Source organism: Phyllobates terribilis, unplaced genomic scaffold (assembly GCF_046119375.1).
Source record: "Phyllobates terribilis strain yellow unplaced genomic scaffold, ASM4611937v1 Scaffold_1__5_contigs__length_1240528914, whole genome shotgun sequence".
NCBI classification, from domain to species: Eukaryota; Metazoa; Chordata; class Amphibia; order Anura; family Dendrobatidae; genus Phyllobates; species Phyllobates terribilis.
This window is the reverse complement of record NW_027362761.1, coordinates 977,101,086-977,117,459: the sequence shown is the minus strand read 5'-3', so window position 1 is coordinate 977,117,459 and position 16,374 is coordinate 977,101,086. Positions and strand designations below refer to the sequence as shown.

Below are 16,374 nucleotides of genomic sequence, written 5' to 3'. Positions count from 1 at the left end.
GCAACTATTTGACAGCTTTATTACATGTGAGGAATGTGTAAGAAATAGACATTCCTCACATGTCATAAAAATGTCAAACAGTCGCAAATCATGCACAAGGGAGCGATTCAAACATATCAATGAGCAGCTGTAAATACTCGGAGCTCGGCCCGAGCATACTCGGCGAAAGGGTTAATAGAACATACTCGCTCAACACTAATAACTGTAAATAAAATGTTAATTTCTAGTACTTGGTTGAAAACCCTTTGTTGGCAATGACTGCCTGAAGTCTTGAACTCATGGACATCACCAGACGCTGTGTTTCCTCCTTTTTGATGCTCTGCCAGGCCTTCACTGCGGTGGTTTTCAGTTGCTGTTTGTTTGTGGGCCTTTCTGTCTGAAGTTTAGTCTTTAACAAGTGAAATGCATGCTCAATTGGGTTGAGATCAGGTGACTGATTTGGCCATTCAAGAATATTCCACTTCTTTGCTTTAATAAACTCCTGGGTTGCTTTGGCTTTATGTTTTGGGTCATTGTCCATCTGTAGTATGAAACGACGACCAATCAGTTTGGCTGCATTTGGCTGGATCAGAGCACACAGTATGGCTCTGTGTAACGGGTCTGGGAGGCGGAACCTCTGAGCTACTATACAAGGGGGCAGCCCTTGTAAGGGAGCGGGCGGCAGTCTCTGGATGAATGGACAGGGAGATACGGCAAGTGATCAGGGCAGTCTCTGGGTAAAGGGTAGGTACGACCTGTGATGGCAGAGCCTCCGGGTAGGCTAGCAGGCAGATGGTAGATGTGTGCTCCCAGGTGAGCAAGCGAGAGTCTCTGGAATAACAGGTGGTCACGGCACGTGACGGCGGAACCTCCGGGCTGGCAAGCAGGCAGGTAACGGAGAAGCGCTCCCAGGTGAGCGGGCAAGAGTCTCTGAAGTAGCTGATGGTCACAGCACGTGACAACGGAGCCTCCGGGCTGGCAAGCAGGCAGGTAACGGAGAAGCGCTCCCAGGTGAGCGGACAAGAGTCTGAAGTAGCTGATGGTCACAGCACGTGACAACGGAGCCTCCGGGCTGGCAAGCAGGCAGGTAACGGAGAAGCGCTCCCAGGTGAGCGGGCAAGCTGGTCCATAGACAGACTGACCGGAGTTGTAAGGCAGACCGTCGGACCTCAGGAAAGTAGGCAGGTAGCTGATGTGCGCTCCCAGGTGAGCGGGCAGGCTGGTCCTTTAGACAGACTGACAGGAGTAGTAAGGCAGACCGTCGGACCTCAGACTGGCAGACAGGTAACAAGTATTCAGGCAGGAATCAGGCAGGTAACTGGCAGGAAACTGGCAGGTAACTGGCAACGGGACCTGAGGGCTGAAGCACAGGTGAGACACAGGTGCAAACAACATTGCTCGGGCACCTCCATTTTGGAGGAGGTGCCTTATATATGATGAAGTCCTCCGGCCATTGGCCGGGGACTCCTTAGGACGGCGCGCGCGGCCCCTTTAAGAGGAGGGGAGCGCGCGCGCGCGCCCTAAGCACAGGGGCCGGGAAGGAGCGCGCGCTGAGAGCAGAGCGGGAGGAGGACGCCGGGAAGGAGCGCGCGCTGACAGCAGAGCGGGGAGAGGACGCCGGGCACGGAGCAGAGCAGTGAGGGGAGCAGCGTCCCTGCCTAGCAGAGGGCAGGGACGCCAGCGCTACAGTACCCCCCCCTTTAGGCCCCCCCTTTTTTAGGCCAGACAGAAATTTAGCTAGGATGAGAGGGGCATGGATGTTCTCCCGGGGCTCCCACGTTCTCTCCTCAGGACCAAACCCCTTCCAATCTACCAGAAAAAAGGTCTTTCCTCTTACCCTTTTGGTGGCAAGAATGTTCTCTACCTCAAACTCGTCCTCAGCAGAAACCGGAGCAGGAGGCGTACCTGTAGACTTGGAAAAAGAGTTAAGTACCACAGGTTTGAGGAGAGATACATGGAAGGAGTTAGGGATCCGTAAGTTGACCGGGAGTTTCAATTTATAGGCCACCGGGTTGATCTGACTGATGACCTCCAGTGGGCCGATGAACCGAGGCCCTAACTTATAGGAAGGGATCTTGAGCCGGACATATTTGGACGAGAGCCAGACTTTATCCCCAGGACGGAATTGAGGAGGGTCCAGACGTTTTTTGTCAGCGTGTCTTTTCATACGCTCGGAAGACTGAAGGAGTGCGGATCGGGTACTCTCCCAAATGGAGGAAAATTTGCTAACGAGAGATTCCGCAGCCGGGTTGTCCACCGAGGTGGAGACAGGAAAAGGAATCCGAGGATGCTGACAAAAGACTACAAAATACGTGGATTTGGAGGAGGATTCGCTCTCGTGATTATTGTAAGAGAACTCGGCCCATGGTAGGAGATCCACCCAGTCAGAATGGTGGGCATTAACGAAGTGCCGGAGGTAACTGGTCAGGTTCTGATTGATCCGCTCCACTTGACCATTGGACTGTGGGTGGTAAGCGGAAGAGAAGTCCAGGGAGACGTCTAGTAGTTTACAAGTGGCTCTCCAGAAGCGTGAGGTGAACTGTACCCCACGATCCGACACGATGTGGAGGGGCAGGCCATGAAAACGGAAGATGTGACGAATAAAGTCTCTAGCTAGCTCGGGTGCAGACGGGAGGCCTGGCAGGGGAACGAAATGAGCCATCTTGGAGAAGCGGTCAGCGACCACCCAAATGACCGTACAACCGGCAGAGAGTGGGAGGTCAGTTATGAAGTCCATTGCAATATGCTGCCAGGGGGCAGCAGGTACTGGGAGCGGAAGGAGGCGACCGGCTGGCAGATGTCTCGGAACCTTGTTGCGGGCGCAGGACACACAGGCAGAAACAAAGTCTATTACATCCTTGTGCAGGGTAGGCCACCAGTAGTGCCGGGAAATAAGCTGGAGGGTCTTCTTCTGACCAGCGTGGCCAGCCAGTTTAGACGAGTGACCCCAGTGAAGGATCTTCTCTCGATCAGGTACTGATACGAACGTCTTTCCGGGAGGAAGACGATTTAGACTCACGGGAGCCACCTGCATTACTCTGGCGGGATCGATGATGTGTTTCGGATCTTCCTCGAGATCAGATACCAGAAAGGATCGAGACAAGGCGTCCGCCTTGACGTTTTTGTCAGCCGGGCGAAAATGAAGGACAAAATCAAAACGAGCAAAAAACAAGGACCACCGGGCTTGGCGCGGGTTAAGTCTCTGGGCATGCTGGAGATAAGCCAAGTTCTTGTGGTCAGTGTAAATTATTACCGGGTGAAGAGCCCCCTCAAGCAGGTAACGCCACTCCTCCAATGCCAGTTTGATGGCCAATAACTCTCGATCTCCTATGGAATAATTGCGCTCTGAGGAGGAGAAGAGTTTAGAGAAGAAGCCGCAAGTTACCATCCTCCCGGAAGAAGATTTTTGAGTAAGTACCGCTCCAGCTCCAGAGGAGGAGGCGTCCACTTCCAGGAAGAACTGCTTGTTGCCGTCCGGGCGATGCAGCACCGGGGCGGAAGAGAAGGCCTGTTTTAAGGAAAGAAAGGCTTCTTCTGCTTCGGGCGGCCACTCTTTGGGATTAGTACCCTTACGGGTGAGTGCGGAAATTGGGGCAGTCCGGGAAGAGAAGTGTGGTATGAAGAGGCGGTAGTAGTTGGCGAAGCCCAGGAACCGCTGAATGGCCTTCAGCCCCTCCGGTCGAGGCCATTTCTCGATGGCAGACAGTTTCTCTGGATCCATTCGTAGGCCGGTCTGAGAAATAATGTAGCCCAAAAACGGAAGCGAGGTCTGCTCAAAGAGGCACTTCTCGTATTTAGCGAAGAGGTGATTCTGCCTGAGCCTGAGCAGGACCTGACGAACGTCCCTCCGGTGAGTCTGGAGATCCGGAGAGAAGACCAAGATGTCGTCCAGGTACACCACTACGCAGGAGTAGAGAAGGTCCCGGAAGATGTCATTGACCAACTCTTGAAAGACGGCAGGAGCGTTACAGAGACCAAAGGGCATTACCAGGTATTCATAGTGGCCGTCCCGGGTGTTGAATGCCGTCTTCCATTCATCCCCTTGACGGATACGAACCAGGTTGTACGCCCCACGGAGGTCTAGTTTGGTGAAGATTCTAGCCCCCCTCAGACGATCAAATAATTCTGGAATGAGCGGAAGGGGGTACTTATTCTTCACCGTGATCTGGTTTAGGCCTCTATAGTCTATACAGGGACGGAGAGAGCCGTCCTTCTTTTTAACGAAAAAGAAGCCTGCTCCCGTCGGGGAGGTAGATTTCCGGATGAATCCCCTGGCCAGATTCTCCTCAATATATTCGGACATCGACCGGGTCTCAGCAGCGGATAAAGGATAAATACGCCCACGGGGAGGAGTAGTACCGGGTAACAGGTCGATGGGACAATCGTATGGTCTATGAGGGGGTAATGTCTCTGCCTCCTTTTTATTAAAGACATCAGCATAAGACCAATAAGGAATTGGAAGTCCAGGTAGATTAGCTGGGGTAGGAGAGGGACGGACGGGATGGACGGGAACCAGGCAGGTCTTATGACAGTCTTGTCCCCAGCGAAGGACTTCTCCGGTTTGCCAGTCAAGCACGGGTGCATGTCTCTGGAGCCAAGGCAGACCTAGCAAGAGGGCGTGAGAGAGTCCAGGCAGAACATGAAAGGAGATACTCTCAGAATGCAGCATTCCCACCTGCAGAGTAATGGATTCGGTGATGAGTTGGATGGGGCGTGGTAAGAGCCCCCCATCCACGGCAGCCACAGACAAGGGTACAGCCAGAGGTTTGGTGGGGATGCGGTATTTCTCTACCAGGGACTGTGAAATAAGATTCCCGGCTGCTCCAGAGTCCAGTTGGGCTAGTTCGAAATAACGGTTCTCCCCGTAGACGATTGAAACTGACAACAGCAGGGATGGAGAGGATTTATTCTTGTCTAGGTGGACCTCTCTGAGCGAACCTAGACACAGGCGTTTCCCGACCTTTCCGGGCAGGCACGGATCTAGTGCTCCTTACTGCCACAGTAGAAGCAGGTCCCCTCGGCACGGCGTAAGTCCTGACGGGTCTTGACCATCTTGGTCTGGTCGACCTGCATAGGCTCAGGAGGGTGTACCTGGTTAGAGACAGAAGGAGTGACGGGTTTCTGAAAAGTAGGAGCTAGACGTGGTAACCTCCTCTCACGGGTGACCTCTCTGGCACGCTCCTGGAACCGTAGGTCAATCCGGGTGGCAAGAGTTATTAAGTCATCGAGAGTGGTAGGAGTGTCCCGACCGGCAAGTTCATCTTTAATACGGCCGGACAGACCCTCCCAGAAGACGGAAACCAGAGCGTCGTTATCCCAGGTCAGCTCCGAGGCAAGGGTACGGAACCGTATGGCATATTGGCCCACGGTGAGACTCCCCTGACGGAGGCGTAGCAACGATGATGCAGATGAGGTCTTCCGTCCGGGTTCGTCGAAGACTTTCCGGAAAGCCGTGAGAAAAGCAGGCAAGTTGGACACCAGGGGGTCTCCTCTCTCCCATAGAGGATTTAGCCAGGCCAGGGCCTCCCCGGTGAGATGGGACATGATGAAGGCAATTTTGGCCCGGTCGGAGTTAAACTGGTAGGACAAAAGTTCAAAATGCAGGGTGCACTGATTTAAGAAGCCCCGAGCCTGGACGGAGTCGCCTCCGAAGCGAGGAGGTGCAGAAAGCCGGGGTCCGGAGTAGGATACCATGGCACTAGTGGGCAGCGGAGCCACCGGATTGCAAGATATGGCACTGGCGGAGGTTGTTGGTGGATCAGACAGAGCGTTCAGGCGAGTATTAACATTCCGCAGGTGACCCAGGATGGACTCCTGTTGGGACCTCTGACGGGACAGTTCAAGACAGAGGTCCGAGAGCGAGGGGGCTTGGGTGCCACCGGGTTCCATGGCCCGAGCAAACTGTAACGGGTCTGGGAGGCGGAACCTCTGAGCTACTATACAAGGGGGCGGCCCTTGTAAGGGAGCGGGCGGCAGTCTCTGGATGAACGGACAGGGAGATACGGCAAGTGATCAGGGCAGTCTCTGGGTAAAGGGTAGGTACGACCTGTGATGGCAGAGCCTCCGGGTAGGCTAGCAGGCAGATGGTAGATGTGTGCTCCCAGGTGAGCAAGCGAGAGTCTCTGGAATAACAGGTGGTCACGGCACATGACGGCGGAACCTCCGGGCTGGCAAGCAGGCAGGTAACGGAGAAGCGCTCCCAGGTGAGCGGGCAAGAGTCTCTGAAGTAGCTGATGGTCACAGCACGTGACAACGGAGCCTCCGGGCTGGCAAGCAGGCAGGTAACGGAGAAGCGCTCCCAGGTGAGCGGACAAGAGTCTGAAGTAGCTGATGGTCACAGCACGTGACAACGGAGCCTCCGGGCTGGCAAGCAGGCAGGTAACGGAGAAGCGCTCCCAGGTGAGCGGACAAGAGTCTGAAGTAGCTGATGGTCACAGCACGTGACAACGGAGCCTCCGGGCTGGCAAGCAGGCAGGTAACGGAGAAGCGCTCCCAGGTGAGCGGGCAAGCTGGTCCATAGACAGACTGACCGGAGTTGTAAGGCAGACCGTCGGACCTCAGGAAAGTAGGCAGGTAGCTGATGTGCGCTCCCAGGTGAGCGGGCAGGCTGGTCCTTTAGACAGACTGACAGGAGTAGTAAGGCAGACCGTCGGACCTCAGACTGGCAGACAGGTAACAAGTATTCAGGCAGGAATCAGGCAGGTAACTGGCAGGAAACTGGCAGGTAACTGGCAACGGGACCTGAGGGCTGAAGCACAGGTGAGACACAGGTGCAAACAACATTGCTCGGGCACCTCCATTTTGGAGGAGGTGCCTTATATATGATGAAGTCCTCCGGCCATTGGCCGGGGACTCCTTAGGACGGCGCGCGCGGCCCCTTTAAGAGGAGGGGAGCGCGCGCGCGCGCGCCCTAAGCACAGGGGCCGGGAAGGAGCGCGCGCTGAGAGCAGAGCGGGAGGAGGACGCCGGGAAGGAGCGCGCGCTGACAGCAGAGCGGGGAGAGGACGCCGGGCACGGAGCAGAGCGGTGAGGGGAGCAGCGTCCCTGCCTAGCAGAGGGCAGGGACTCCAGCGCTACACTCTGAATACACCAGAATTCATTCGGCTGCTTCTGTCCTGTGTCACATCATCAATAAACACTAGTGACCCAGTGCCACTGGCAGTCATGCATGCCCAAGCCATCACACTGCCTCTGCCGTGTTTTATAGATGATGTGGTATGCTTTGGATCATGAGCTGTACCACGCCTTTGCCATACTTTTCTCTTTCCATCATTCTGGTTGAGGTTGATCTTGGTTTCATCTGTCCAAAGAATGTTCTTCCAGAACTGTGCTGGCTTTTTTAGATGTTTTTTAGCAAAGTCCAGTCTAGCCTTTTTATTCTTGATGCTTATGAGTGGCTTGCACCATGCAGTGAACCCTCTGTATTTACTTTCATGCAGACATCTCTTTATCGTAGATTTGGATATTGATATGCCTACTTCCTGGAGAGTGTTGTTCACTTGGTTGGCTGTTCTGAAGGGGTTTCTCTTCACCATGGAGATTATTCTGCGATCATCCACCACTGTTGTCTTCTGTGGGCGCCCAGGTCTTTTGCATTGATGAGTTCACCAGTGCTTTCTTTCTTTCTCAGGATGTACCAAACTGTAGATTTTGCCACTCCTAATATTGTAGCAATTTCTCAGATGAGTTTTTTCTGTTTTTGCAGCTTAAGGATGGCTTGTTTCACCTGCATGGAGAGCTCCTTTGAGGGCATGTTTACTTCACAGCAAAACCTTCCAAATGCAAGCACCACACCTCAAATCAACTCCAGGCCTTTTATTTGCTTAATTGAGAATGACATAACGAAGGGATTGCCCACACCTGTCCATGAAATAGCCTTGGAGTCAATTGTCCAATTACTTTTGGTCCCTTTTAAAAACAGGGTGGCACTTGTTAAGGAGCTGAAACTCCTAAACCCTTCATCCAATTTTAATGGGGATACCCTCAAATGAAAGCTGAAAGTCTGAACTTCAACTGCATCTGAATTGTTTTGTTTAAAATTCATTGTGGTAATGTCTAGAACCAAAATTAGAAAAATGTTGTCTCTGTCCAAATATATATGGACCTAACTGTAGGTATGGTCATTTAATTAAAGAAAAGTGACTGCCAAAAGTTTTGCATATACTATTTATTGATCACAAAAAACATAGGGAGCAATTCATTGTTTACAATGTGTTACGGATCCGGATGGTGGAACCTCTGTGCTGCGGTGCAAGGAGGGACCCAGAGGGGCGCAACTAGGTATCAACTCGGAGCGACCTAGGTCGTACGGCGGCTCAATCGACTCCATGACCAGGGAGGGTCCGAGCAGAGGGACCAGGTGCTACTCTGAGGACGACCTTGTAAGGGAGCAGGTGACTCCCAAGGTACAGATGGCAGGGACTGACCGGTATTGCAGATGGGCACAGCAGGCAGGCTGACGAGTGATCCGGGTGGATGGACTGGCAGACACGGCAGGCGAAAGGCGGGAGCTTCTAGGTAGGCTGTCAGGTGGTCACGGCAGGTGACAGGCAGGAGCCTCTAGGTAGGCTGTCAGGTGGTCACGGCAAGTGACGGGCAGGAGCCTCCAGGTAGGCTGACAGGTGGTCACGGCAACTGACAGGCAGGAGCCTCTAGGTAGGCTGTCAGGTGGTCACGGCAAGTGACGGGCAGGAGCCTCCAGGTAGGCTGACAGGTGGTCACGGCAAGTAGCAAGCAGGTGCTTCCAGGTGAGCAGGCGGGCAAAGCCCATAGACAGACTGGCGGACTGAACGGAAGACAGACTGTCGGGCTGGAGAGGAGTCAGGCTGGTGGACTGGATTGGTAGTCAGGCTGGCGGACAGGACTAGTAGTCAGGCTAGCAGCAGGACCTGAGGGCTGAAGCAGAGGTAAGTATACTGTGCAACAACTGTTGCTCGGGCACCTCCATTTTGGAGGAGGTGCCTCATATATGGGAGGACCTCCGGCAATTGGCCGGGGAATCCTTAGGGTGGCGCGCGCAGCCCCTTTAAGAGGGAGGGAGCGTGGGCACGCCCTAACCACCGTGCCCGGGAAGCTGCGCGCGCCGGCAGAAGCAGGAAGAGGAGCGCTGGAGAACGCCAGGCGGGGAGCGCGGCGGTGAGAGGGACAGCGTCTCTGCCTGGCAGGGGGCAGAGACGCCAATGCTACAGTACCCCCCCTTTACGCCCCCTCTTTTTTAGGCCAGAAAGAATTTTTTTAAGGAGAAGCTGGGCATGAATGTTCTCCCTGGGTTCCCAAGTTCTCTTCTCTGGGCCAAACCTCTTCCAATCCACCAGAAAAAAGGTTTTTCCTCTTACCTTCTTGGAGGCCAGAATGTTCTCTACCTCAAAAACGTCCTCAGCGGAAACCGGAACAGGGGGAGTACCTGGATTGTTGGAAAAAGAATTAAACACAACAGGTTTGAGGAGAGATACGTGGAAGGAATTGGGAATCTGCAAGGTGGCCAGGAGTTTTAACTTGTAGGCCACTGAGTTGATTTGTTTGAGGACTTCAAATGGACCGATGAACCAAGGACCCAACTTATAGGAGGGTATTTTGAGCCGAACATGTTTGGAGGAGAGCCAAACCTTGTCTCCCGGATGGAATTGAGGCGGATCCAAACGTCTCTTGTCAGCATGTCTCTTCATCTACTCGGAGGACTGAAGAAGTGCGGACCTAGTATTTTCCCAAATGGTGGAAAATTCGCTGACCAGAGACTCCGCGGCAGGGTTGTCCACAGAAGCGGAGACGGGAAATGGAATCCGGGGATGTTGACCGTAGACTACAAAGAACGGGGACTTGGAAGTCGATTCGCTCTCATAGTTGTTGTAGGAGAACTCGGCCCATGGTAGGAGCTCCACCCAATCGGTATGGTGAGCGTTAACAAAGTGCCGGAGGTAGCTGGTAAGGATCTGGTTGATACGCTCCACTTGGCCATTGGACTGTGGATGGTAAGTGGAGGAGAAATCCGGGGTGACATCCAGCAGCTTACACGTAGCTCTCCAGAAGCGTGAGGTGAACTGAACCCCTTGATCCGACACAGTGTGGAGGGGTAGGCAATGGAGACGGAAGATGTGAAGGATGAAGTCCTTAGCCAGCTCCGATGCAGACGGGAGACCAGGCGGAGGGATGAAGTGGGCCATTTTAGAAAAGCGGTCGGCGACCACTCAATTGACTGTACAACCGGAAGAAACAGGGAGATCTGTAATAAAGTCCATAGCAATGTGCTGCCATGGGGCAGCAGGTACGGGAAGGGGCAGGAGGTGACCGGCTGGAAGATGTCTGGGAACTTTGTGGCGGGCAAAGGACGAACAGGCTGAGACGAAGTCTACCACATCCTTGCGCAGGGTAGGCCACCAGTAGTGCCGGGTAATGAGCAGGAAGGTGTTCTTCTGACCGGCATGGCTAGCTAGTTTAGATGAATGACCCCAGTGAAGAATCTTCTCCCGATCTGGAACCACTACAAACGTCTTACCGGGTGGGAGACGAGTGAGATCCAAGGGGGCCATACACATCACTTTGGAGGGATCGATGATATGCATAGGCTCCTCCTCTAGATCGGCGGACAGGAAGGATCGGGACAAGGCGTCAGCTTTAACATTCTTGTCTGCCGGGCGGAAATGTAGGATAAAGTCGAAGCGAGCGAAGAACAGAGACCACCGGGCCTGACGCGGATTGAGTCTTTGGGCATTCTGGAGATATGCTAGGTTTTTGTGATCAGTATAGATGATCACCGGGTATAGAGCCCCTTCAAGCAGGTAACGCCACTCCTCCAGCGCCAATTTAATGGCTAGCAGTTCTCGGTCTCCTATGGAGTAGTTGCGCTCAGACGAGGAGAAGAGTTTGGAGAAGAAGCCGCAGGTTACCATTCTCCCGGATGAAGATTTTTGGGTGAACACTGCTCCGGCCCCGGAGGAGGAAGCATCAACCTCCAGGAAAAACTGTTTGTTGCAGTCCAGACGGTGCAGCACTGGGGCAGAGGAGAAGGCTTGCTTTAAGGAAAGGAAGGCCTCTTCAGCTTCGGGCGGCCATTTCTTGGGATTTGCTCCCTTACGGGTGAGCTCAGAGATGGGAGCAGTCCGGGAAGAGATGTGTGGGATGAAGAGACGGTAGTAGTTGGCGAAGCCCAGGAATCGTTGAATCGCCTTCAACCCGTCCGGACGGGGCCACTTTAAGACAGCAGAGAGCTTCTTGGGGTCCATTCGAAGACCTGTCTGGGAGATAATATAGCCCAGGAACGGAAGGGAGGTCTGCTCGAAGAGGCACTTCTCAAATTTGGCATAGAGGTGATTCTGCCTGAGCCTAAGCAGGACCTGACGAACATCCCTCCGGTGTGTGGGAAGGTCCGGAGAGAAGACCAAGATGTCGTCCAGATACACCATCACGCAGGAATATAGAAGGTCACGGAAGATGTCATTGACTAATTCTTGGAAGATGGCGGGAGCATTGCAGAGACCTAAGGGCATCACACGGTATTCATAGTGACCGTCCCTGGTATTGAATGCCGTCTTCCACTCGTCTTCTTGAAGGATCCGGACCAGGTTATACGCCCCACGTAGATCCAGCTTGGAAAAGATCCTAGCACCCTTAAGGCGGTCAAACAATTTGGAGATGAGCGGCAGGGGGTATTTGTTTTTGACCGTGATTTGGTAGAGTCCTCTATAGTCTATACAGGGGCGTAGTGAACCATCCTTCTTCTTTACGAAGAAGAATTCGGCTCCAGCCGGGGAGGTAGATTTCCAGATGAATCCCCTAGCCAGATTCTCCTTAATGTATTCCGACATGGCCCGGGTTTCGGCCGACGACAACTGGTAAATACGCCCACGGGGTGGAGTGGCACCGGGTACCAGGTTGATCGGGCAATCATATGGCCTATGAGGTGGCAGTGTCTCTGCTTCCTTTTTGTCGAAGACATCTGCATAGGACCAGTAAGGTGCCGGTAAACCGGGTAGATTAGCCGGGGTGGGTGGCGGACGAACCGGGCGGACCGGGACCAGGCAGGTCTTATGGCAATCCTGCCCCCAACGGAGAACTTCACTGGATTGCCAATTCAGCAAGGGTTCATGTCTCTGAAGCCAGGGTAGACCTAGCAATAGGGAGTGAGAGAGACCGGAAAGCACATGGAAGGAGATCGTCTCAGAGTGCAGCATTCCCACCTGCAGGGTTATAGGTTCTGTGACGAGCAGGATGGTCACCGGAAGGAATCTTCCATCCACGGAGGCGACTGCCAATGGTTCAGCCAGAGGTTTGGTGGGAATGTGATATTTCTCTACCAGGGACTGGGAAATGAGGTTTCCAGCAGCTCCGGAATCCAGGTGTGCAATTTCAAAGTAGCGGTTCTCTCCCCAGGAGATAGAGATGGATAAAGTCAAGGACGGAGAGGATTTACTTTTGCCTAGGACGACCTCTCCGAACGGTCCTAGATTCTGGAGTTTCCCGGCTTCACCAGGCAGGAATGGATCCGGTGCTCCTTACTACCACAGTAGAAACAGATCCCCTCGGCTCGGCGTGTCTCTTGGCGAGATTTGACCATCTTGGTCTGGTCGATCTGCATAGGTTCGGGCGAGCGTGCCCGGGAAATTTCTGATTGGGAAGCCGGTCTCTGGAAAACAGGAGCAAGACGAGGAAATCCTCTTTCCCGGGTAGACTCCTTAGCACGTTCTAGGAAACGAATGTCACTCTGGGTTGCTAGTGACACCAGGTCATTCAGGGTGGTAGGAATGTCCCAGCCGGCTAACTCGTCCTTAATCCGACCAGATAGACCCTTCCAGAAAATGGCCACCAGGGCCTCATTGTCCCAGGCAAGCTCAGAAGCTGGGGTATGGAACCGTATGGCATATTGGCCCACGGTGAGACTCCCTTGGCGGAGACGTAGCAGAGAGGAGGCAGAAGAGGATTTTCTTCCTGGTTCATCGAAGACTTTACGGAAAGCAGCGAGGAAAGATGATAAATCGGACACCAGGGGATCCCCTCTCTCCCACAGGGGATTTAGCCATGCCAGTGCTTCTCCAGTGAGATGGGACAAGATGAATGACACCTTGGCCCGGTCGGAGATGAACTGGTGTGCCAAGAGTTCAAAGTGCAGGGTGCACTGGTTTATGAAACCTCGAGCTAAAGCGGGGTTGCCAGCAAAACGAGGAGGTGCCGAGAGCCGGGGTCCATAGCCGGACGCCATAATAGGACTGGGTTGCGGTGCCGCGGAAGCAGGCGCTGCTTGACCAGAGACAGACACAGACGGGTCGGACAATGCGCCTAGGCGAGAGTTAACAGACCGCAGTAAGGACAGGACCGACTCCTGTTGAACTCTCTGACGTAAGACCTCCTGCTGCAGGTCGGAGATTGCGGGGGTCTGGGGGCCACCGAGTTCCATGGCCCGAGCATACTGTTACGGATCCGGATGGTGGAACTTCTGTGCTGCGGTGCAAGGAGGGACCCAGAGGGGCGTAACTAGGTATCAACTCAATCGACTCCATGACCAGGGAGGGTCCGAGCAGAGGGACCAGGTGCTACTCTGGGGACGACCTTGTAAGGGAGCAGGTGACTCCCATGGTACAGATGGTAGGGACTGACCGGTATTGCAGATGGGCACAGCAGGCAGGCTGACGAGTGATCCGGGTGGATGGACTGGCAGACACGGCAGGCGAAAGACAGGAGCCTCTAGGTAGGCTGTCAGGTGGTCACGGCAGGTGACAGGCAGGAGCCTCTAGGTAGGCTGTCAGTTGGTCACAGCAAGTGACGGGCAGGAGCCTCCAGGTAGGCTGACAGGTGGTCACGGCAAGTGACAGGCAGGAGCCTCTAGGTAGGCTGTCAGGTGGTCATGGCAAGTGACAGGCAGGAGCCTCTAGGTAGGTAGTCAGGTGGTCACGGCAAGTGACGGGCAGGAGCCTCCAGGTAGGCTGACAGGTGGTCACGGCAAGTGACAGGCAGGAGCCTCTAGGTAGGCTGTCAGGTGGTCATGGCAAGTGACAGGCAGGAGCCTCCAGGTAGGCTGACAGGTGGTCATGGCAAGTGACAGGCAGGAGCCTCTAGGTAGGCTGTCAGGTGGTCACGGCAAGTGACGGGCAGGAGCCTCCAGGTAGGCTGACAGGTGGTTACGGCAAGTAGTAAGGAGGTGCTTCCAGATAAGCAGGTGGGCAAAGCCCATAGACAGACTGGCGGACTGAACGGAAGACAGACTGTCGGGCTGGAGAGGAGTCAGGCTGGCGGACTGGACTGGTAGTCAGGCTGGCGGGCAGGACTAGTAGTCAGGCTAGCAGCGGGACCTGAGGCTGAAGCAGAGGTAAGTACACTGTGCAACAACTATTGCTCGGGCACCTCCATTTTGGAGGAGGTGCCTCATATATGGGAGGACCTCCGGCAATTGGCCGGGGAATCCTTAGGGCGGCGCGCGCGGCCCCTTTAAGAGGGAGGGAGTGTGCGCGCTCACTAAGCACCGTGCCCGGGAAGCTGCGCGCGCCGGCAGCAGCAGGAAGAGGAGCGCTGGAGAACGCCGGGCGGGGAGTGCGGCGGTGAGGGGGGCAGCGTCTCTGCCTGGCCGGGGGCAGAGATGCCGATGCTACACAATGCCATAACTTAGTATTTTGTATCATAACCTCTTGCTTTAATTACTGCACCACACCGAAGGCGCAATCAAGCCACTAGGGTATTCAAGACATCTTGCTCCATTCCATTTGCAAATCTGCAAACAATTCATCCTTCATTGCTCTAATTCATCCCAAAAGTGCTCTGTAGGGTTGAAATCAGGTGATTGGCATGGCCATTGCAACCGGTGAACATTTTTCTTTGCCAACCAATTTTTGACTAAATTCAAGTTGGACCTTCTAGTCCTTTGCAGAGATGAAAGGGTTTTTGACTGGAACTCGTGCATTCAACCCTACTGCTCGTAGCAGTCACACCACAGTTAGGCGACTCACTTTGACCCCATATTCTTCTTTCATTTCATGCAAAATCTATACAGCACTTTTATGGACATCAGATACTGACTTTTTCTTAATAATCTGATCAACTCTGGAGGAAGTTTTCCGTGGTCGTCCACTACTAGATTTGTCAGCTGTTCCATAACCTTCCTTTTCTTTCTTTAATATACGTGACATTTGACTCTGAGAACAGTTAAATTCCATAGTTGAATTATTTTTAGCTTTTGCCTGACTTCACTCTCAGAATAATAAGCTTCCTGACATCTGGTAATAAATTTGGCTTTGTCTTTACAATGTTTTAACCTAAAAACACAAACATAAAAAAAAAAAATGTAGGCAAAATTCGACTACTCATGACAAAATATGCAAAACATTTGGCCCAGCAAATGTTGAAAACTAACACATAAAGAGTCAAACACAATTTTCGTCCTTATAGCTGACAACCATTTGCTTTCAATCTACTAAAATCACCAGGAAAATGGCATCACAACAACCAGACAGAGGTAATAACACTTAAAAAAAAAATGCTAAACTTTTGGTCGCCACTGTATATACATCTTTATAATCTGTCTACATATTTTACCTGCTTAAGTTTACCGCTGGTGAATGTTGGTGACAACACTGTCCGTATTCTTTTCCATTGATCATCAACAGCATTTGATACTGCAGATTCTAAAGGGCCATTAAGGCCAAAATTCTAAAAGGAAGCAATTTTTTTTAATTAATATAGATAACAAGAATCACTAGAAATATACAATATCATACCAGGATTTGGTTGAAGGACTTACCCTTCTGTTGGTAAATATAGTATAGCATTCCTTAACTAGGATGAACTTAATTATTGCGGGGTCCATTACTCCCAGCACCGGCTGTCTCCCATCATAGAACCTAGTTCAGAAAACAGATGTGTTCAAATAAATTGTGAGACCAGCACTATAGGCACAAGATGATTGCTTACATTTACCAAATACAAGTTGAACAGTCTCAGCCGTGTACGTCAGTGATGAGATTACAGTACATGATCCTTTGTAATGTGTAATAAGCTCAGACTTACCTTACCGTTATTTCTATAGACAAAGGGATTTTACCACGGTTTTAAGCTATTGACTATTCATAAAATGGGATAACGTATGAGAGCTGGAGTCCAAAGACTGGACCCCACTGATTCAGAAAATGGGGCCCTGTATAATGTTAAATGCAAAAGAGGTCAAGTGTGTGCACTTCCACTCATTCATAGTGTAAGGCAGAAATAGCCGAGCGCTGTACTCAGCTTTCTCCAGTAGTCCCATAATAGACAATGTATGGAGTGCCAATGTGTATGCTCGATCATGACTCCATTTAGACAGGCCTCTGCTGAGCTCCATTGTCTGAATAAATGGGGTTCCCAGTGATTAGTAAGCTATACTCTAGCTTTTGGATGAGGCATAACTTTCAATCTTGGTAAAAAAAAAACCTTTATCTA

General features: G+C 52.6%; 1 protein-coding gene across 2 annotated transcripts in view; it reads right to left on the bottom strand.

The window, feature by feature from the left end:
• The window catches only part of LOC141156732 (cytochrome P450 3A8-like), a 469,992-nt gene that overhangs the window by 91,244 nt on the left and 362,374 nt on the right, over positions 1-16,374 (bottom strand). For both annotated transcript variants that reach the window (XM_073643055.1, XM_073643064.1), the window contains exons 5-6: positions 15,701-15,800; positions 15,496-15,609 (exon numbers count right to left, since the gene is read on the bottom strand). In XM_073643055.1, the coding sequence (XP_073499156.1) occupies positions 15,496-15,609; positions 15,701-15,800 (214 nt within the window). The remainder of the gene's footprint in view (positions 1-15,495; positions 15,610-15,700; positions 15,801-16,374) is intronic.